General features: G+C 47.8%; 1 protein-coding gene across 1 annotated transcript in view; it reads left to right on the forward strand.

Moving 5' to 3' along the window:
• LOC109886283 (slit homolog 1 protein) overlaps positions 1 to 24,373 on the forward strand; it is a 120,018-nt gene that overhangs the window by 18,918 nt on the left and 76,727 nt on the right. Inside the window, exons 3-4 of the mRNA XM_031811551.1 lie at positions 1,901 to 1,972; positions 2,051 to 2,122. Coding sequence (XP_031667411.1) covers positions 1,901 to 1,972; positions 2,051 to 2,122 — 144 coding nt within the window. The remainder of the gene's footprint in view (positions 1 to 1,900; positions 1,973 to 2,050; positions 2,123 to 24,373) is intronic.

Raw genomic sequence — 24,373 nt, forward strand, 5'->3', positions numbered from 1 at the left:
TCTGGTTGGTGGAGGGCTCCAGAGATGGTTGTCCTTCTCTCTGGCCACTCTACCATAAAGGTCTGGTTGGTGGAGGGCTGCAGAGATGGTTGTCCTTCTGTCTGGCCACTCTACCATAAAGGCCTGATTGGTGGAGGGCTCCAGAGATGGTTGTCCTTCTGTCTGGCCACTCTACCATAAAGGTCTGGTTGGTGGAGGGCTCCAGAGATGGTTGTCCTTCTGTCTGGCCACTCTACCATAAAGGTCTGGTTGGTGGAGGGCTCCAGAGATGGTTGTCCTTCTGTCTGGCCACTCTACCATAAAGGTCTGGTTGGTGGAGGGCTGCAGAGATGGTTGTCCTTCTGTCTGGCCACTCTACCATAAAGGCCTGATTGGTGGAGGGCTCCAGAGATGGTTGTCCTTCTGTCTGGCCACTCTGCCATAAAGGTCTGATTGGTGGAGGGCTCCAGAGATGGTTGTCCTTCAGGCTGTAACGTAACAAAATGTGAAGGTTCTGAATACTTTCTGGTGAAGTAATGACAGGTCTACTACTAATGTCCTAAACACATTATAATACACATCATATCCTGATACCCAGTTTTTCAAGACACCAACCCCCCCCTCCCCCCGTCTCACTCCCCACCTGCAAAATGTCAGTGAGATGAAGTATGAAGTGTTGCCCCGTATAGACAGCAGTTAGAAGTGTCTGTCCAGACAGTTGTCAGACTGGATGCTGTCAGGGAGATGAAGTATGAAGTGTTGCCCCGTATAGACAGCAGGTAGAAGTGTCTGTCCAGACAGTTGTCAGACTTGATGCTGTCAGGGAGATGAAGTATGAAGTGTTGCCCCGTATAGACAGCAGTTAGAAGTGTCTGTCCAGACAGTTGTCAGACTGGATGCTGTCAGGGAGATGAAGTATGAAGTGTTGCCCCGTATAGACAGCAGGTAGAAGTGTCTGTCCAGACAGTTGTCAGACTGGATGCTGTCAGGGAGATGAAGTATGAAGTGTTGCCCCGTATAGACAGCAGTTAGAAGTGTCTGTCCAGACAGTTGTCAGACTGGATGCTGTCAGGGAGATGAAGTATGAAGTGTTGCCCCGTGTAGACAGCAGGTAGTTACATTAACATGTTTTTTGGGCTGTGTTGAGATCCATAAAATATGGTCAATCATTAATTGCTATTTTTTCTTCTACCTCTTTATCCTCCTCTTCCTCCCTCTCTCTTCCTCCATACTTCCTCCCACTCTCTTCCTCCATCCTTCCTCCCTCTTTCTTCCTCCATACTTCCTCCCACTCTCTTCCTCCATCCTTCCTCCCACTCTCTTCCTACATCCTTCCTCCCACTCTCTTCCTCCATCCTTCCTCCCACTCTCTTCCTCCATCCTTCCTCCCACTCTCTTCCTCCATCCTTCCTCCATCCTTCCTCCCACTCTCTTCCTACATCCTTCCTCCCACTCTCTTCCTCCATCCTTCCTCCCACTCTCTTCCTCCATCCTTCCTCCCACTCTCTCCCTCCATCCTTCCTCCCACTCTCTCCCTCCATCCTTCCTCCCACTCTCTTCCTCCATCCTTCCTCCCACTCTCTCCCTCCATCCTTCCTCCCACTCTCTCCCTCCATCCTTCCTCCCACTCTCTTCCTCCATCCTTCCTCCCACTCTCTTCCTACATCCTTCCTCCCACTCTCTTCCTCCATCCTTCCTCCCACTCTCTCCCTCCATCCTTCCTCCCACTCTCTTCCTCCATCCTTCCTCCCACTCTCTTCCTACATCCTTCCTCCCACTCTCTTCCTACATCCTTCCTCCCACTCTCTTCCTCCATCCTTCCTCCCTCTCTCTTCCTCCATCCTTCCTCCCACTCTCTTCCTCCATACTTCCTCCCTCTCTCTTCCATCCATTCTCTCCATCCTTCTCTCAATCTCTTCAGTCACCTGATGGAGAACCAGATAAACAACATTGAGAGAGGAGCATTTGATGATCTGAAGGAACTGGAGAGACTGTGAGCGCGCGCACACACACACAGACACAGACACACACAGAGAGAGAGAGTTCTAATATGTTCTGTCCTTCTGAACAGTCGTCTGAACAGGAACCGTCTCACTCAGCTCCCTGAACTCCTGTTCCAGAAGAATGAGGCTCTGGCTCGACTGTGAGTACCCTATTTAACCACACTATACACTACTCTACCACCCTATACACTACTCTACCACACTATACACTACTCTACCACCCTATACACTACTCTACCACACTATACACTACTCTACCACCCTATACACTACTCTACCACCCTGTACACTATACACTACTCTACCACACTATACACTACTCTACCACCCTGTACACTATACACTACTCTACCACCCTGTACACTATACACGACTGGACCACACTATACTTCCATCCCTGTCCAACTCCATATTGGTTCTCCTCTACATACAGTGGCTGCCAAAGTATTGGGACAGTGACATGTTTCTTGTTGTTTTGGATTTGAAATGATACAATGACTTTTAGGTTCAATTGTAGACTGTCAGCTTTAATTTAAGGGTATTTTCATCCATTTCGGGTGACCAGTTTTCATATGTTGTCTCCCAATCTAGGGGACCAACAGTATTGGGACAAATTCACTTATATCTGTATTGAAGTAGTAAAAGTGTAGTATTTGGTCTCATATTCACAGCATGCAATGACTACATCAAGCTTGTGACTCTATAGACTTATTGGATGCATTTGCTGTTTGTTTTGGTTGTTTGAGATTATTTTGTGCCCAATAAAAATGAATGGTAAATAATGTATTGGGTCATTTTGGAGACAATGTTATGGTAAATAAGAATATAAGTTTCTAAAGCCTTCTATATTAATGTGGATGCTACCATGGTTACGGATAATCCTGAATGAATCTTGAATAATGTTGAGTGAGAAAGTTAGACGCACAAATATCATACCCCCCCCCCCCCAGAATAAAAGGCTGACCTACCCTGTTATTGTAATGGTGAGAGGTTAGCCTGTTATTGTAATGGTGAGAGGTTAGCCTGTTATTGTAATGGTGAGAGGTTAGCCTGTTATTGTAATGGTGAGAGGTTAGCCTGTTATTGTAATGGTGAGAGGTTAGCCTGTTATTGTAATGGTGAGAGGTTAGCCTGTTATTGTAATGGTGAGAGGTTAGCCTGTTATTGTAATGGTGAGAGGTTAGCCTGTTATTGTAATGGTGAGAGGTTAGCCTGTAATTGTAATGGTGAGAGGTTAGCCTGTCTTGAAGGTGTGATATTTGGGCGTCTGTAACTTTCTCAGTATGGGACCAAATACTTAATACCCATATAAGTGAATTTGTCCCAATACTTTCGGTCCCCTAAAATGAGGGACTATGTACAAAAAGGCCTGTAATTTCTGAACGTTTACTTGGTACGGATAAAAAAATGCATATTTAACCTCATAGTCATTGTATCATTTCAAAGTGCTGGAGTACAGAGCCAAAACGACAACAACATGTGTTCTGGAGCTTCACTCTATTACGTCTTACAGTTTTCCTTCCAGAGGGTTTGCTGTTTGCTGGCCAATGGTGGTTTGCTGGCCAATGGTGGTTTGCTGGCCAATGGTGGTTTGCTGGCCAATGGTGGTTTGCTGGCCAATGGTGGTATATTGCAGCATTTTGGGGCGATGCAGTGTGTGTGAACACAGCGAGTCTGGGTATTTGTCATGTGTGTGTGGTGAGGAGAAAGGGGGGTATTTGGGCTTCCGTGCTACTGCTTGGAGACACTAGGAGACAGATACACAAACACAGACGGAGAAAGAGAGTGACAGAGAGAGAGAAAAGCAAACACAGAGTAACTCTTTAATTATCTGATTGATTGATCCCAGCATGACAGGTGTGTGTGTGTTGGTGTGGATGGATGGATTATGGGCTCTAACAGAGTTCAGAGAGAGAAGAAAGAGGGAGAGGGGGGTAGGGGAGAATGAGAGTAGTTGTTGAAAGGGAGATGGAGAGAATGTGATAGAGACATAGGTGGGTTAGAAAGAGAGAAAATGGGATAGAGAAGGAGAGAGGGAAAGGTGTGTGTGTGGGGGGAGACGGGGGGGGGGGGTTTGGCTTGTTTGTTTTTGTGCAATTTCACACTGTCGCTCCCATCAGGGAATCACCAGATGGACTTGGCATGTTCAATCAATCAGTAAACACACAACAGGGAGGGAGGGAGGGAGATGTTTCCGTGCTGTGTTGATGGACATCATAAAGCCTCAGTCCCAGCAGACCTCTTCCTCTGAAACACGCCAGCACACAGGGAGGAGGAGGAGAGGAATACACACAACATGCTAACACACAGGGAGGAGGAGGAGAGGAATACACACAACATGCTAACACACAGGGAGGGGGAGGAGGAGAGGAATACACACAACATGCTAACACACAGGGAGGAGGAGGAGAGGAATACACACAACATGCTAACACACAGGGAGGAGGAGGAGAGGAATACACACAACATGCTAACACACAGGGAGGAGGAGGAGAGGAATACACACAACATGCTAACACACAGGGAGGAGGAGAGGAATACACACAACATGCTAACACACAGGGAGGAGGAGAGGAATACACACAACATGCTAACACACAGGGAGGAGGAGGAGAGGAATACACACAACATGCTAACATACAGGGAGGAGGAGGAGAGGAATACACACAACATGCTAACACACAGGGAGGAGGAGGAGAGGAATACACACAACATGCTAACACACAGGGAGGAGGAGGAGAGGAATACACACAACATGCTAACACACAGGGAGGGGGAGGAGAGGAATACACACAACATGCTAACACACAGGGAGGAGGAGGAGGAGAGGAATACACACAACATGCTAACACACAGGGAGGAGGAGGAGAAGGAGGAGGAGGAGGAGGAATACACACAACATGCTAACACACAGGGAGGAGGAGGAGAAGGAGGAATACACACAACATGCTAACACACAGGGAGGAGGAGGAGTAGGAGGAGGAATACACACAACATGCTAACACACAGGGAGGAGGAGGAGAGGAATACACACAACATGCTAACACACAGGGAGGAGGAGGAGGAGGAGGAGGAATACACACAACATGCTAACACACAGGGAGGAGGAGGAGAGGAATACACACAACATGCTAACACACAGGGAGGAGGAGGAGAGGAATACACACAACATGCTAACACACAGGGAGGAGGAGGAGGAGGAGGAGGAATACACACAACATGCTAACACACAGGGAGGAGGAGGAGAGGAATACACACAACATGCTAACACACAGGGAGGGGGAGGAGGAGGAGAGGAATACACACAACATGCTAAAACACAGGGAGGAGGAGGAGGAGGAGAGGAATACACACAACATGCTAACACACAGGGAGGAGGAGGCATATACACAACATGCTAACACACAGGGAGGAGGAGGAGGAGGAGGAGAGGAATACACACAACATGCTAAAACACAGGGAGGAGGAGGAGAGCAATACACACAACATGCTAACACACAGGGAGGAGGAGGAGGAGGAGGAGGAGGAGGAGGAGGAGGAGGAGGAGGAGGAGGAGGAATACACACAACATGCTAACACACAGGGAGGAGGAGGAGAGGAATACACACAACATGCTAACACACAGGGAGGGGGAGGAGGAGAGGAATACACACAACATGCTAACACACAGGGAGGAGGAGGAGGAGAGGAATACACACAACATGCTAACACACAGGGAGGAGGAGGAGGAGGAGGAGGAGGAGGAGGAGGAGGAGGAGAGGAATACACACAACATGCTAACACACAGCGAGGAGGAGGAGGAGGAGAGGAATACACACAACATGCTAACACACAGGGAGAAGGAGGAGTAGGAGGAGAGGAATACACACAACATCTCCCTCACTTATATCCTTCTTCCATCCCCCTTCCTCCTCCCTTCGCCCTCCATCGTTCTCTCTGCCTCTCCTTTTTCTCTCTCCATCCCCTCTCCCTGTTGTTTTCTCTCTCTGTGTGTATCCTGTCTTTTGTGTGTGTCTGTGTTGTGGTAGCTCCACACCCAGAGCCAGTCTTTGTCTGTTGGACACCCAGAGGGAAGGGCCCTCCCTGGTTTCCTCTCCCCGGAATAGGCCCTCACCCCTGGGGCTAACCAGGGATTACTGAGGCACGGTGGAGCTGTGTGTGTGTGTGTGTGTGTGTGTGTGTGTGTGTGTGTGTGTGTGTGTGTGTGCGCGCACCTTGACCTTGAGGTGAACCCAACCCTTAGTCCACTTGTTCCTGTCTCACCTGTCCCCCCTCTTCCCCCATCACTCTCGCTCTCACTCACTCACACATGCACACACCCACACCCTCCAGTGTGTTATTTCTGAGTAGGGTGGAAGCTTCTATAAAACATGCACTGGGGAAACCCCATAGTACGGAGGAAAAAAACTAAGATTTTCAATAACGTACTTTCATTTTGTGTTGTTTCAGTAAACATTAGAGTTAGTTTTTCATAACTTTTCGATTTTTGGGGGAGTAAAAATGTATTCCCATTCATATTCCAATTTTGCTAAACCCCTGAACCTTAACCCTAACCACAAACCCCTAAACCTTAACCCTTTTACTTTTCAGGACAAAATGTCCCGACTTTCCTATCTTCTCAGGACATTCTGGTGACCTGTCAGGACATTCTGGTGACTTGTCAGGACATTCTGGTGACTTGTCAGGACATTCTGGTGACTTGTCAGGACATTCTGGTGACTTGTCAGGACATTCTAGTGACCTGTCAGGACATTCTGGTGACCTGTCAGGACATTCTGGTGACTTGTCAGGACATTCTAGTGACCTGTCAGGACATTCTGGTAACTCGATTACTGCCTCATTGCCTGCTTCCGTAATGGGTCCGCGGTCAAACCACCCCTCAGACCACCCCTCATCACTGTCAAAAGCTCCCTAAAACACATCAGCGAGCAGGCCTTTCTAATCTACCTGGCCCGGGTATCCTGGAAGGATATTGACCTCATCCCGTAAGTAGATGACTTCGGCGATGTCATTTACAAAATAGCCACTCTACTCAACAAATTGGAAGTAGTCTATCACAGTGCCATCTTTTGTTACCAAAGCCCCATATACCACCCACTACTGCAACCTGTATGCTCTCGTTGGCTGGCCCTCGCTTCATATTTGTCGGCAAATCCACTGGCTCCAGGTCATCTATAAGTATTTGCTTGGTGAAGCCCTACCGTATCTCAGCTCACTGGTCACCATAGCAACACCCACCCATAGCACGCCCTCCAGCAGGTATATTTCACTGTTCATCCCCAAAGCCAACTCCTCCTTTGGCCGCCTTTCCTTCCAGTTCTCTGCTGCCAATGACTGGAGCGAAATGCAAACATCACTGAAGCTGGAGACATATATCTCCCTCACGAACTTTAAGCATCATCTATCAGAGCAGCTTACCGATCACTGCACCTGTACACAGCCCATCTGTAAATAGCCCATCCAACTACCTCATCCCCATATTGTTATTTATTTTTGCTCTTTTGCACCTCAGTATCTCTACTTGCACACCATCATCTGCACATCTATCACTCCAGTGTTAATGCTATATTGTAATTATTTCGCCACCATGGCCTATTTATTGCCTTACCTCCCTAATCTTACTACATTTGCACACACTGTATATTTATTTTTCTATTGTGTTATTGACTCTACATGTATTTTTCCCATGTGTAACTCTGTGTTTGTGTCGCACTGCTTGGCTTTATCTTGGTCAGGTCGCAGTTGTAAATGAGAACTTGTTCTCAACTCTACCTAGTTAAATATAGTTGAAAGAAAAAAATTGTCCTAACAAGATAGGAAAACAAGTCCACAAACAGCATTGTATCTGTTAACTCTCCTCACATTATGCTAAACGGTACGGTAGCTACTGTGGCGTTCTCCTCTTGAACGGTAATATGTGCCATCTCTCCCGGTGCTGTTAAACGGTTCAAGTGGTGATGAACGGGAGCGCCAGCCGGTCATGACAGCTGTCTTAATTAGCGTTTAGCGAGGCACAGGAGCGTGAAGATACTGTTTACCTGTATAATTTACTGTGATTGAGTAGGTAATGGGCCTTGTGTGTGTCGGTGGGAGTTTGTTTGTGGTAATGAGGTGTGTGTGTGTGTGTGTGTGTGTGTGTGTGGGAGGGAGGAGAGGCAACATCAAAACAGTCATTACCCAGAGATGCTCATTAAGAAGAGGAGGTTCGTTAGGCAGGGCAGTTCTTTAAGGAAGAGAGAACAGACTCGGCTGTTGTCTTCAGAAGAGACTCACTATCCACTCCCCTCTCATACAGTATTATTAGTTTCACTTTTAACGTCACAAGTACAGTGAAATACCTTAATGCTCAGCTCTAACCCCAACTATGCAGTAATCAATAACAATGTAATACTGAGAAATACAAGGTAGAACAAAAGCCCACAGATATAAAAAGAACTAAGAGCACGATCAAGTAAGTAAGCATGCTATATACAGGGTCAGTTCCATATTATAATGTACAGGGATGGAGGTAGATATGTATAGGGGTAAGCATGCTATATACAGGGTCAGTTCCATATTATAATGTACAGGGACACTGGATCTATAGAGGTAGATATGTATAGGGGTAAACATACTATATACAGGGTCAGCACCATATTATAATGTACAGGGACACTGGATCTATAGAGGTAGATATGTATAGGGGTAAACATGCTATATACAGGGTCAGTACCATATTATAATGTACAGGGATGGAGGTAGATATGTATAGGGGTAAGCATGCTATATACAGGGTCAGTTCCATATTATAATGTACAGGGATACTGGATCTATAGAGGGAGATATGTATAGGGGTAAACATACTATATACAGGGTCAGCACCATATTATAATGTACAGGGACACTGGATCTATAGAGGTAGATATGTATAGGGGTAAACATGCTATATACAGGGTCAGTACCATATTATAATGTACAGGGATGGAGGTAGATATGTATAGGGGTAAACATGCTATATACAGGGTCAGTACCATATTATAATGTACAGGGATACGGGATCTATAGAGATAGATATGTATAGGGGTAAACATACTATATACAGGGTCAGTACCATATTATAATGTACAGGGATACGGGATCTATAGAGATAGATATGTATAGGGGTAAACATACTATATACAGGGTCAGCACCATATTATAATGTACAGGGATACTGGATCTATAGAGGTAGATATGTATAGGGGTAAACATACTATATACAGGGTCAGCACCATATTATAATGTACAGGGACACTGGATCTATAGAGGTAGATATGTATAGGGGTAAACATGCTATATACAGGGTCAGTACCATATTATAATGTACAGGGACACTGGATCTATAGAGGTAGATATGTATAGGGGTAATGTGACTAGGTGTCGAAGAAGAACATGATAAAGTAAGTAAACATACTATATACAGGGTCAGTTCCAGTACCATATTATAATGTACAGGGATGGAGGTAGATATGTATAGGGGTAAACATGCTATATACAGGGTCAGTACCATATTATAATGTACAGGGATACTGTAGAAGTAGAAGTAGATATGTATAGTGGTAAGGTGATTAGACATCATGATATATGATAAACAGAGTAGCAGCAGTTTATATATGTGTGTGTGTGTGTGTTTAGAGTCAGTATAAATGTAAGTGCATATTATGTGGGTGTGAGCAAATTATGAAATCAGTGTGTGTGTTGGAGTGTCAGTGTGCTTGAGTGTGTAGAGTCCTGTGAGTGTGTCGAGTCCTGTGAGTGTGTCGAGTCCTGTGAGTGTGTAGAGTCCTGTGAGTGTGTAGAGTCCTGTGAGTGTGTAGAGTCCTGTGAGTGTGTAGAGTCCTGTGAGTGTGTAGAGTCCTGTGAGTGTGTAGAGTCCTGTGAGTGTGTAGAGTCCTGTGAGTGTGCATAAAATTACAATGAAATACAAGAATACAAATAAGTAAAATACAAGAGTCAACTCAGATAGTCTGGTAGCCATTATGTTAGATATTCAGCAGTCTTATGGCTTGAGGGTAGAAGCTGTTCAGGGTCCTGTTGGTTCCAGACTTGGTGCATCGGTACAGCTTGCCGTGTGGGAGCAGAGAGAACAGTCTATGTCTTGGATGGCTGGAGTCTTTAACAATTTACCGGGCCTTCCTTTCACACTGCCTGATATAGAGGTCCTGGATGGCAAGGACCTGGGCCCCTGTGATGTACTGGGCTGTATTACACACTATATAGGGAATACGGCCCTGGTCTAAAGTAGTGCGCTGTACAGGGAATAGGGCCTTTTCTAAAGTAGTGCACTATATAGGGAATATGACCCTGGTCTAAAGTAGTTAAACTATGTAGGGAATAGGGCCCTGTTCTAAAGTAGTGCACTATATAGGGAATAGGGTACCATTTGGAACACATGCAGAGTCCTTGAGAACACTAGATCATTATCATTATCACACGTCACTGTCCAGCTACAGACATGTCTAGAAGCACAGAGACGTGGTATTGTAGGTGGGACAAAATCACTACACACAATACTGGTACACTGATACCATCACATACGTCTTGGTCTCTACACGCGTCTCTGTCTCTACAGGCATCTCAATTCAATTGAATAGACTTTAGAGACATAGAACATAAAGAGCTTACACCTCTCTACATGTCTCTTGCTGGACAGTCTGGATGATCATCCAGCTCTCTGAAACACTGTCCTGACAGTCTGGATGATCATCCAGCTCTCTGAAACACTGTCCTGACAGTCTGGATGATCATCCAGCTCTCTGAAACACTGCCCTGACAGTCTGGATGATGATCCAGCTCTCTGAAACACTGTCCTGACAGTCTGGATGATGATCCAGCTCTCTGAAACACTGCCCTGACAGTCTGGATGATGATCCAGCTCTCTGAAACACTGTCCTGACAGTCTGGATGATGATCCAGCTCTCTGAAACACTGTCCTGACAGTCTGGATGATCATCCAGCTCTCTGAAACACTGTCCTGACAGTCTGGATGATGATCCAGCTCTCTGAAACACTGCCCTGACAGTCTGGATGATCATCCAGCTCTCTGAAACACTGCCCTGACAGTCTGGATGATGATCCAGCTCTCTGAAACACTGTCCTGACAGTCTGGATGATGATCCAGCTCTCTGAAACACTGTCCTGACAGTCTGGATGAGGATCCAGCTCTCTGAAACACTGTCCTGACAGTCTGGATGATCATCCAGCTCACTGAAACACTGTCCTGACAGTCTGGATGATGATCCAGCTCTCTGAAACACTGTCCTGACAGTCTGGATGAGGATCCAGCTCTCTGAAACACTGTCCTGACAGTCTGGATGATCATCCAGCTCTCTGAAACACTGCCCTGACAGTCTGGATGATGATCTAGCTCTCTGAAACACTGTCCTGACAGTCTGGATGATGATCCAGCTCTCTGAAACACTGTCCTGACAGTCTGGATGATGATCCAGCTCTCTGAAACACTGTCCTGACAGTCTGGATGATGATCCAGCTCTCTGAAACACTGTCCTGACAGTCTGGATGAGGATCCAGCTCTCTGAAACACTGTCCTGACAGTCTGGATGATGATCCAGCTCTCTGAAACACTGTCCTGACAGTCTGGATGAGGATCCAGCTCTCTGAAACACTGTCCTGACAGTCTGGATGATCATCCAGCTCACTGAAACACTGTCCTGACAGTCTGGATGATGATCCAGCTCTCTGAAACACTGTCCTGACAGTCTGGATGATGATCCAGCTCTCTGAAACACTGTCCTGACAGTCTGGATGATGATCCAGCTCTCTGAAACACTGTCCTGACAGTCTGGATGAGGATCCAGCTCTCTGAAACACTGTCCTGACAGTCTGGATGATGATCCAGCTCTCTGAAACACTGTCCTGACAGTCTGGATGATGATCCAGCTCTCTGAAACACTGTCCTGACAGTCTGGATGATGATCCAGCTCTCTGAAACACTGTCCTGACAGTCTGGATGAGGATCCAGCTCTCTGAAACACTGTCCTGACAGTCTGGATGATGATCCAGCTCTCTGAAACACTGCCCTGACAGTCTGGATGAGGATCCAGCTCTCTGAAACACTGTCCTGACAGTCTGGATGATGATCCAGCTCACTGAAACACTGCCCTGACAGTCTGGATGATCATCCAGCTCTCTGAAATACTGTCCTGACAGTCTGGATGATGATCCAGCTCTCTGAAACACTGTCCTGACAGTCTGGATGATGATCCAGCTCTCTGAAACACTGTCCTGACAGTCTGGATGAGGATCCAGCTCTCTGAAACACTGTCCTGACAGTCTGGATGAGGATCCAGCTCTCTGAAACACTGCCCTGACAGTCTGGATGATGATCTAGCTCTCTGAAACACTGTCCTGACAGTCTGGATGAGGATCCAGCTCTCTGAAACACTGCCCTGACAGTCTGGGGGAGACCAACATGGAAATGTCAACAGAACACTCAACTGTCACATTGACAGTGACACACCGAGTGTGTTCTTCTGAGTTGAAGTGTGAAACACATGATGATCTAGCTCTTTGAATGTCTCTCTGCGTCTCAAATGGCACCCTAGTCCCTTTATAGTGCACTATAGTACCCATGGGCCCTGAGCAAAAGCAGTGCACTACGAAGGGAATGGGGTAACATTTAGGATGTGAACGCCTGGTGTGACGTTCTGCTGACTAGTGGAATGGTCCTGGGCTTTGTAATGGGATTCTGCTGGGCTGGACAGAGAGATCTGTTCTCAAACTACTGGGTTAGAAGAGCAGGCAGGGTTCAACCATCCATCGCACGCGCACACACCTACGCACACACACACACACCAAATGAACATTGAGAATTTGGACAACATGAGGAAGTCCCCTGGTTGATAATAGTGTATCGAATATCTCTGTGTTTTTGTTAGTGTGGGTGAGTAGAGCTGTGGGCTGCAGCAACAATAGCACCCTATGCCCTATAGTGTACTAGTTTGGAGGAGGGCCCATGGGGCTCTGGTAAAAGAAGTGCACTATATTGGGAATAGCCATGATCATTCCCTTCTATCTGAACCCTGTCCATGTTATTACACAGCCTTTACTCACTCTGGTTCAAGGGTCATCCAGGGGAGACTTCTGGAACCTCCTGTTATGTCCTTCCAGAGTAAACAGACCGACAGACAGAGACAGGCAGACAGGCGAAGCTGTGTTGGCCTGGGGAGTTGAGGATTGAAAGAACGGAGGAAAACAAGTGAAAAGCCCCTCAGATGTAATGGTTCAGTGTTATTTGGCTGGGAGATGAAGGGAGAGACGAAGAGGGTGAGAGTGATGAGTCCAGTTGGAACATGGACACATTTCCTTTTCTAGTGTAAATATTTCTGGGTTTGGTGTGCTGGTTTGGGCCGGAAGAGAGAGAGATTAAACACTCACACTATTTATCTCTCTCTCAAACACCATTTATCTCTCTCTCACACACACTTTTTTTCACTCACACACTCCCAGACTGACCCCATGTATCAGAGGACGTGTTTTGTGTAATGTGTGGACAGACATCCCAAAGCCAACTTCTCATATCCTTCAGCAAACACACTATCAACCAGACAATACCAGACAAATATTAGAGAAAAAGACAGCAAAGAGATTCCAGACAGACTCAGCTTGCTCTCGCTCTCTCTCTGTCTCGTTCTCTCTCTCTTTCTGTCTCGCTCTCTCTTTCTCTCTCTGTCTCTGTCTCTGTCTCGCTCTCTCTGTCTCTGTCTCGTTCTCTCTCTCTTTCTGTCTCGCTCTCTCTTTCTCTCTCTGTCTCTGTCTCGCTCTCTCTGTCTCTGTCTCGCGCTCTCTCTCTTTCTCTGTCTCGCTCTCTGTCTCCCTCTTTCTCTCTTTCGCTCTCTCTGTTTCTCTCTCGCTTTCTCTCTTTCTCTCGCTCTTTCTCTCTCTTTTCTCTTTCTCATCTCTCATCTCTCGTGTGGATTCTCCTTTTACCCCACCCCCTCCTTCTCTTTCCCGTTCTCCTCTCTCCCCTCTGGGGTTTTCAATTACCAGTTCTGGTTTTGGGGTGTCTGTGTCATTTGCAGAGAAAACTAAGGAAGACAGGGGGGGGGGGGGGGGGGGGGGGGGGGGGGGGGGGGGAAGAGGGATGAGACACACCCACACCAGACTGCACAGGAGATGGGGAGAGAGAAAAGAGAGAGACCACAGGAAGACAAACTGACAATGTAAGCTGTCAGGCTCATTGACTTGTTGTTACCGTGATAACACATCTCCTAAACCATCAGCACTGAGGGTCACACCCTTTCCAAGGTTCAGCTGGGTGTGTGTGTGTGTGTGTGTGGTCTTCTGAACATGTGCATTTACACTGTGTATGTACTGTATTTATGTGTGTATATATTTGTGGATGGGCAGTATGTACTGTATGTATGTGTGTATATATTTGTGGATGGGCAGTATGTATGTGTGTATATATTTGTGGATGTGCAGTATGTACTGTATGTATGTGTGTATATATTTGTGGATGGGCAGTATGTACTGTATTTATGTGTGTATATATTTGTGGATGGGCAGTATGTACTGTATGTATGTGTGTATATATTTGTGGATGGGCAGTATGTACTGTATGTATGTGTGTATATATTTGTGGATGTGCTGTATGTATGTGTGTGTATATTTGTGGCTGTGCCTGCAGGCTCCTTTGAATGTTTAACAACAATGTCCCAAATGACACCCTGTCCCCTTTCCAGTTTACTGCTATGGGCCCTGGTCAAAAGAAATGCACTCTAAAGGGAGTAGGGAACCATTTGAGCCACCGCCTGTGTGTGTTAGACTAATGTTTTGCATGTGTGTGTTCTGTTCCTTTGAACGTGTTCTAGTTAGGTTCCAGTCTGTCCATGTGAATTCACTCTGACTGAAACTCTGTAGACTCCAGCCACCCCAGTCATAGACTGTTCTCTCTGCTACTGCACGACAAGAGGCACCGGAGCGCCAAGTCTAGGTCCAAGAGGCTTCTTAACAGCTTCTACCCCCAAGCCATAAGGGAGGACAGGGAGGGGGGAGAGGGAGGGAGGGCAGGGAGGAGGAGAGGGAGGGAGGACAGGGAGGAGGACAGGGAGGAGGAGAGGGAGGGAGGACAGGGAGGAGGACAGGGAGGAGGAGAGGGAGGGAGGGAGGACAGGGAGGAGAAGAGGGAGGACAGGGAGGGGGAGAGGTAAGGAGGGAGGACAGGGAGGAGGAGAGGGAGGAGGAGAGGGAGGACAGGGAGGGAGGGAGGGCAGAGGGAGGGAGGGCAGGGAGAGGGGATGGAGGGAGGGCAGGGAGGAGGAGAGGGAGGGAGGGAGGGAGGGAGGATAGGGTTGAGGGAGGGAGGATAGGGAGGAGGAGAGGGAGGGAGGGCAGGGAGGGGGAGAGGGAGGGAGGGAGGGCAGGGAGGGAGGATGGAGGGAGGGCAGGGAGGAGGAGAGGGAGGGAGGATAGGGAGGGAGGATAGGGAGGGCAGGGAGGATAGGGAGAGGGAGGACAGGGAGAGGGAGGACAGGGAGGAGGAGAGGGAGGGAGGACAGGGAGGAAGGACAGGGAGGGAGGGCAGGGAGGAGGAGAGGGCGTTCTTCAATGACCACAACAGTATTAGAAGCTGTCAGAAGCTCTTGATCTGCTATTGAAATGATTGTTGATTTCCCACTCTCACACTCTCTCACACACACACACACACACACACACACGCTCACACACCTTCACACCCCCACACAGTATACAGACACTGTGAGTCACACACACACACACACACGCATGGATGCACACACAGAGAGAACACAGCTGGTGATGAGGTCCCCTAATGCCTTGTGGAACTAAAGGAAATGGGTGTGAATGTATTTAAATCAGTAGTTAAAGCAGGGAGACTGTAGCAGTAGGTTGATTTTATCATTCAGCTCTGTTAGAAGATCAATGATACAATGTCTGAATGGAGAACTGTCTGGTCTGGTCTGTCCGGTCTGGTCTGTCCTGTCCTGTCTGGTCTGGTCTGTCCGGTCCTGTCCGGTCTGGTCTGTCCTGTCTGGTCTGGTCTGTCCTGTCCTGTCCTGTCCTGTCTCTGAGGATGACATTCTTTCACTTTCTCCCCATTTTTTTCTCTCTCATATTTAATGGTCTTTATTAGCACGGGAAACATATGTTTCCTTTGCCAAACCAAATGGAACAGACAATAAACCATCAGTAAACACTCCACTCTACTGTAGCAGTTACACAAGCCTTTTAAAAGACTAGACACAGACCTTTCAAATGTTATATAATTGCCGTTGTAACAATGTGCAAGTAGCTGAAGTATGAAAGGGGAGATAAATAAACAGATAAATATAGGTTGTATTTACCATGTTGTTTGTGCTCCACTGGTTTCCCTTTTCTCATGGCAACGGGCCACAAATCTCACTGCTGTAATGGCACACTGCGGTATTTCTCCTAACAAATATGGGAGTTTATCAATGCTTGATTTGTTTTCAGTCTTTGTGGGTCTGTGTGTTCTGTGGGAAACATGAGTCTGTGGTCATTCATTTGGCAGGAGGTTCAACTTACCCCTGTAAATGTACAGCATTATACTGGCCCCACAGTGGCCAGCTTAAGACTGTCATTTTCCTTTACAGCAGAGATCCTGTAATATGTTTTACAGATGTATTTTCCTTACTGTAAACACATATCACAGCATCCTTGCTGTAATGTTTTACAGTAAGGAAAACAGTACTGTAAAGCAAAATGACTGACGAGCCACTGCCTTCCTTCGACACCTGGTGTTGTACAGTCGGTGTCCTGGAGGGCAGGCAGTGTACAGCCAGTGGTGCGTTCGGCTGCGCGTATCGCCCTCTGAAGCACCTTGCGGTGCGCGGCGGCGGAGTTGCCATACCAGGCTGTGATGCAGCCCCATCTATGATCAGGGGTTCAGAGGTGGGGGAACATATGGGACAGTTTGGGCCGGAGAGCATCCAGGAGAGAGAAGTCAGCGCAGCATCAGATGTTCCTCACGGGGCTCCGTAAACAAACCTCCAGTCTGATTGGTCAGCTCTTCTCAACCCCAGGACAAGCATAGAAAAGAACGAATATGATGAGAGACAGAGAGCGTCAGGGTTGTTACTCTGTGGGTAAAGAGACATGGGACGAGACACATGTCGAGCTGGTGGCGTGTGTGTGTGTACTGACCTCACTAGAGGTCTTCATTCAAACTCAGTGGGCTCCTGGAAGAAAGGGGCAAGGTAGGGGTTGAGGACAAACAGCTGGCTTCCTCTGGGTCACCTTGTCATGCAGTTTGGGTTGATTTGAACCAACTGCATATATCCAGTGCATTTGGAAAGTATTCAGACCCCTTGACTTTTTCCACATTTTGTTACATTACAGCCTTATTCTAAAATGGATTAAATAGTTTTCCCCCTCATCAATGTACACTCAATAACCCATAATTGCAAAGCAAAAAAACTTTTACGTTTATTAAACATACAACCTGAAATATTACATGTACATCAGTATTCAGACCCTTTACTCAGTAAGCACCTTTGGCAGCGATTACAGTCTTGAGTCTTCTTGGGTATGAGACTACAAGCTTGGCACACCTGTATTTGGGGAGATTCTCTGATTCTTCTCTGCAGATCCTCTCAAGCTCTGTCAGGTTGGATGTGGAGTGTCGCTGCACAGCTATTGTCAGGTCTCTCCAGAGAGGTTTGATCGGGTTTAAGTTCTGGCTCTGGCTCTGGCTGGGCCACTCAAGGACATTCAGAGACTTCTCCCGAAGCCACTCCTGCGCTGTTTTGGCTTTGTGCTTAGGGTCATTGTCCTGTTGGAAGGTGAATCTTCACCCCAGTCTGAGGTCCTGAGTGCTCTGGAGCAGGTTTTCATCAAGGATCTCTCTGTATTTTGCTCTGTTCATCTTTCCCTCCTGACTAGTCTCGCAGTCCCTGCCACTGATAAACATCCCCACAGCATCATGCTGCCACCACACTGCTTCACCGTAGGGATGGTGCCAGACTCCTCCAGACGTGACGCTTGGCATTCAGGCAAAAGAGTTCGATCTTGGTTTCATCAGAACATAGAATCTTGTTTCTCCTGGTCTGAGAGTCTTTATGTGCCTTTTGGAAAACTCCAAGCGGGCTGTGATGTGCCTTTTACTGGGGAGTGGCTTCCGTCTGGCCAATCTACCATAAAGGCCTAATTGGTGGAGTGCTGCAGAGATGGTTGTCCTTCTGGAAGGTTCTCCCATCTCCACAAAGGAACTCTGGAGCTCTGTCAGAGTGACCACTGGGTTCTTGGTGACCTCCCTGACCAATGCTCTTCCCCCGCCGACTGCACAGTTGGCCTGGCGACCAGCTCTAGGAAGAGTCTTGGTGGTTCCAAACGTCTTCCATTTAAGACTGATGGAGGCCACTGTGTTCTTGGAACCTTTTAATGCTGCAGAAATGTGTTGGTAACCTTCCCCAGATTTATGCCTCGACACAATCCTGTCTCGGAGCTCTACGGACAATTCCTTCAACCTCATGGCTTGGTTTTTGCTCTGACATGCACTGTCAACTGTGGGACCTTATATAGACAGGTGTGTGCCTTTCCAAATCATGTCCAATCAATTGAATTTAATCAAGTTGTAGAAACATCCAGGATGATCAATGGAAACTGGATGCACCTGAGCTCAATTTTAAGGTTTTCCAGTTTATTTCTTTTTTTTTATAGATTTGCAAACATGTAAACAAAACAAAAAATGTAAAAAATGTGGCTTTGTCTTTATGGGGTGTTGTGTGTGTGTGGATTGATGATGAAGACGTTTTCTGTAATCCATTTAGAACAAGGCTTTTCTGTAACAGAATGCTTTGTCTTTATGTTGTGTTGGGATTGATGAAGACGTTTTATGTCATCCAATTAGAATAAGGCTGTTCTGTAACAGAATGTGGAAAAGGGAAAGGTGTCTGAATACTTTCTGAATCCACTTTAGTTTATCTCATCAACTGAGTCATTGAACAAATACAAGACAGCTAAATGTGGCCAGTCAATCTGAAAAATACGGGTCATCTTTTCAACTGATAGAAACCAGACAAACAGGCCGTTCCTTGTGGTGGAAACATGAGCAGGTTAACATACCCACCCAGCAGCTGCTGAAATAGTTTTACACTTCTTAGCTGCTTCAAGAAGATATTTACTCAAATAGTCTGAGCTTCACGTGTCTCACCTGAAAACATGAGGTTGGCTCCTGAAACGGATCATTTGAGTCTACAGTAGGCATACGCTATTACTGTAAAGAAATACAGCATGTTAGAGGCATTTTTACAGGAGGCATCCAAATGAGTTCATACCAGTGGTTTTCAGCATTTTACCCATGATGCAGTGCAATCTACAGCATGAATGCTGTAAAACCCATGTGTGGTATTGTACTGTGCGTCCTACAGTGTTTCACTGTTGAAATGACAGGAAAGTCTTAGAGCGTAGCTCGGTTTCCATCTCACTGTGTGGGCAGTGGGCACACAGGCAGACCTGGCTCTCCAAAGATGACCGGCTATGGCCTCCTCTCTCAATAGCAAGGCTACGCTCACTGAGTCTGGACATAGTCTGTGGGATGTGGGGTCTTTTTCAAGTTGTATGAGTTATCTGAAGACATTCCTCCTATTATAACAGATTTCAGTCTGTGTGAGAGCTTGTGTCTCTGAGAGAGGGACAGCTTGTGTCTCTGAGAGAGTGACAGCCTGTGTCTCTGAGAGAGGGACAGCTTGTGTCTCTGAGACAGGGACAGCTTGTGTCTCTGAGAGAGGGACAGCTTGTGTCTCTGAGAGAGGGACAGCTTGTGTCTCTGAGAGAGGGACAGCTTGTGTCTCTGAGAGAGGGACAGCTTGTGTCTCTGAGAGAGGGACAGCTTGTGTCTCTGAGAGGGACAGCTTGTGTCTCTGAGAGAGGGACAGCTTGTGTCTCTGAGAGAGTGACAGCTTGTGTCTCTGAGAGAGGGACAGCTTGTGTCTCTGAGAGAGGGACAGCTTGTGTCTCTGAGTGTGAGTATCAGACATCCTAGAGACGTCTGTGTCGGGGGGTAAAAGCAGAGTTGACATGTTAGTCGGGTTCATACTCCAGTGGCGCATACCTGCAGGCACAGAGATGGTGTGTGTGCATGTGTGTGTGTGTGTGTGTGTGTGTGCGTACAGGCATTCGTGCCGGTGTGTGTGTAACAGACAGGGGATTCCAAGTGCAGGAAGTGTGAACTCTGTGCCCCAGGTCAGAGTGGTTATGATATATTACCAACTACAATGAGCAACTTGTGGTTCCACAGTCGACTGTAAGTTGCCTCCAGAATGACCCGTCTAACAGTTTAACAATATGTCTCCTCTTTCCTGTTGTACATCGCTTTCGTCTGTCTGTCTGTCTGTCTGTCTGTCTGTCTGTCTGTCTGTCTGTCTGTCTGTCTGTCTGTCTGTCTGTCTGTCTGTCTGTCTGTCTGTCTGTCTGTCTGTCTGTCTGTCTGTCTGTCTGTCTGTCTGTCTGTCTGTCTGTCTGTCTGTCTGTCTGTCTGTCTGTCTGTCTGTCTGTCTGTCTGTCTGTCTGTCTGTCTGTCTGTCTGTCTGTCTGTCTGTCTGTCTGTCTGTCTGTCTGTCTGTCTGTCTGTCTGTCTGTCTGTCTGTCTGTCTGTCTGTCTGTCTGTCTGTCTGTCTGTCTGTCTGTCTGTCTGTCTGTCTGTCTGTCTGTCTGTCTGTCTGTCTGTCTGTCTGTCTGTCTGTCTGTCTGTCTGTCTGTCTGTCTGTCTGTCTGTCTGTCTGTCTGTCTGTCTGTCTGTCTGTCTGTCTGTCTGTCTGTCTGTCTGTCTGTCTGTCTGTCTGTCTGTCGTCTGTCTGTCTGTCTGTCTGTCTGTCTGTCTGTCTGTCTGTCTGTCTGTCTGTCTGTCTGTCTGTCTGTCTGTCTGTCTGTCTGTCTGTCTGTCTCTTTCTCTCACAAATTACTTATTCAAGGTGTGTGTCAGTCTGTGAGGGGTTAAAAGGGGAACAGACAGAGTTTAAAATGGAGATGAAATATTTAGAGGTTGTCGGGGGTGACACCGTCTGACTTGGCCATCTGCCCTCCCTGTAAGAAGAGGAGGAAAGGAGGAGTGTCTGGAGTTGAGAGTAGAGGTCTAGCAAGGGAGTCTACAGAGGTGAAGGATAAGGAGAGAAGACAGGAGGTGGGATGGAGGGAGAGAGAGGAAGGGAGAGGTTGTGATGGAGGGAGAGAGAGGAAGGGAGAGGTTGTGATGGAGGGAGAGAGAGGAAGGGAGAGGTTGTGATGGAGGGAGAGGTTGTGATGGAGGGAGAGAGAGGAAGGGAGAGGTTGTGATGGAGGGGGAGAGAGGAAGGGAGAGGTTGTGAGGAAGGGAGAGGTTGTGATGGAGGGAGAGAGAGGAAGGGAGAGGTTGTGAGGAAGGGAGAGGTTGTGATGACGGGGGAGAGAGGAAGGGAGAGGTTGTGATGGAGGGGGAGAGAGGAAGGGAGAGGTTGTGAGGAAGGGAGAGGTTGTGATGGAGGGAGAGAGAGGAAGGGAGAGGTTGTGATGGAGGGAGAGAGGAAGAGAGAGGTTGTGATGGAGGGAGAGAGAGGTTGTGATGGAAGAGAGAGGTTGTGATGGAGGAAGAGAGAGGAAGGGAGAGGGTGTGATGGAGGGAGAGGGAGGTTCTGATGGAGGGAGAGAGAGGAAAGGAGAGGTTGTGATGTGATGGAGGGAGAGGTTGGGATGGAGGGGGAGAGAGGAAGGGAGAGGTTGTGATGGAGCGAGAGAGAGGAAGGGAGAGGTTGTGATGGAGCGAGAGAGAGGAAGGGAGAGGTTGTGATGGAGCGAGAGAGAGGAAGGGAGAGGTTGTGATGGAGCGAGAGAGAGGAAAGGAGAGGTTGTGATGGAGGGAGAGGTTGTGATGGAGGGAGAGGTTGTGATGGAGGGGCAGAGAGGAAGGGAGAGGTTGTGATGGAGGGGAGAGAGGAAGGGAGAGGTTGTGATGGAGGGAGAGGTTGTGATGGAGGGGCAGAGAGGAAGGGAGAGGTTGTGATGGAGGGAGAGGTTGTGATGGAGGGGCAGAGAGGAAGGGAGAGGTTGTGATGGAGGGAGAGGTTGTGATGGAGGGGAGAGAGGAAGAGAGTGGAGGGGGAGAGAGGAAGGTGTGGGGCATCAGAGGAGGGAAGGTGTGGGGCGTCAGAGGAGGGAAGGTGTGGGGCGTCAGAGGAGGGAAGGTGTGGGGCGTCATTGGAGGGAAGGTGTGGGGCGTCATTGGAGGGAAGGTGTGGGGCGTCAGAGAAGGGAAGGTGTGGGGCGTCAGAGGAGGGAAGGTGTGGGGCGTCAGAGGAGGGAAGGTGTGGGGCGTCAGAGGAGGGAAGGTGTGGGGCGTCAGAGCAGGGAAGGTGTGGGGCGTCAGAGGAGGGAAGGTGTGGGGCGTCAGAGGAGGGAAGGTGTGGGGCGTCAGAGGAGGGAAGGTGTGGGGGCATCAGAGGAGGGAAGGTGTGGGGCGTCAGAGGAGGGAAGGTGTGAGGGCTGTATTAGGGTCCTGTAAGTCTTTGGAGAGTGACCTCATGTGTTTGGGGAGGAGCGGAGTGGGACAGTGGGGTCAGGAGAGTTTACACACCAACACACATCACAGAGAGGGACTGAGAGGTGAGATCTGAGTTCACACACAGCCAGTGGGGAAGTTTACCTTTCTCACCCTCTACTGAGCACAGTCTACTGATGAAGAGGAGGAGGGAAGAAAGAGAGATGAAGAGCAGGAAGAATGACCACTACAAAGAATTGCAGACTGAGAAGACAGGAGAGATGGATGAACAATGAGAGGATAAGAGAGACTGAAAGAGGGAGAGAGACAGAGAGATAAAGAGAATTAGTAGAATAGAGTAAATATAACATACTGCTCTCTCTCACACACCCACACACCCATACACACACTACACACACTACACACACTACACACACTACACACACACTACACACACTACACACACACCCATACACACTACACACACACACACACTACACACACTACACACACTACACACATACACACACTACACACACACCCATACACACACTACACACACTACACACACACCCATACACACACTACACACACTACACACACTACACACACACCCATACACACACTACACACACTACACACACACCCATACACACACTACACACACACCCATACACACACTACACACACACCCATACACACACTACACACACACCCATACACACACTACACACACACCCATACACACACTACACACACACCCATACACACACTACACACACACCCATACACACACTACACACACACCATACACACACTACACACACACTACACACACACCCATACACACACTACACACACACCCATACACACACTACACACACACCCATACACACACTACACACACACCCATACACACACTACACACACACACACACACACATACACACACACAACACACACCACATGCATAGTACATACACACACCACAGATACACTACACACACCATACACACACTCACATACCACACACACCATACCCACACACACACATACCACATACACAAACCTTACACACTACACACACCACACACATTCTACAGACACACTACACACACCATACACATTACAACACACACGCTACACACACACCACAGAGTGAGAGGAAGAGAGAATGTATTTACCATGGACACTAATCTAACATGCCAGGCATCCAGGGAGAAACGAATGAAAGACAACCTTTGGATGACACGTAACACGTAACACACACACACACAGCGGGCCCAGCTGTGACCAAACCTCATAGTCTCTGTGTCTCTCCTGTAAACATAATATCCAGATGGTACCACATCGTGTCCTAGCAACAGAGCGCCTGTCGAGGCATCTCCAATTGTGTGTGTGTGTGTGTGTGTGTGTAATGCTGCCTAATGTTACGTGTCATCCAAAGGTTGTCTTTCATTAGTTTCTCCCTGGATGCCTGGCATGTTAGATTAGTGTCCATGGTAAATACATTCTCCTTCATCCCCTCTCTTCCTCTCACTGTGGGATGCCTGTCACACACACACACACACCTGGAACCACTTGGGCAACTGGGCATGGAGTATCAGTGTGAATGTGATCTGATTTGACAAGGAGCTGTGAGGAGATACAAGAGAAGAGGAGTGGTGTTCTGAAACCCAGTCCAGCTGTTCAGAACCAGCTAGTTCCTCATATCACCTCTACAGCCTTGGAGAGAGACACACAGAGGGAGAGAGACACCGAGAGAGACACACACACAGAGGGAGAGAGACACCGAGAGAGACACACACACAGAGAGAGAGAGACACCGAGAGAGACACACACACAGAGAGAGAGAGACACCGAGAGAGACACACACACAGAGAGAGAGAGACACCGAGAGAGACACACACACAGAGAGAGAGAG

The sequence above is a fragment of the Oncorhynchus kisutch genome, unplaced genomic scaffold (genome assembly GCF_002021735.2).
Source record: "Oncorhynchus kisutch isolate 150728-3 unplaced genomic scaffold, Okis_V2 Okis01b-Okis20b_hom, whole genome shotgun sequence".
Taxonomy (NCBI): domain Eukaryota; kingdom Metazoa; phylum Chordata; class Actinopteri; order Salmoniformes; family Salmonidae; genus Oncorhynchus; species Oncorhynchus kisutch.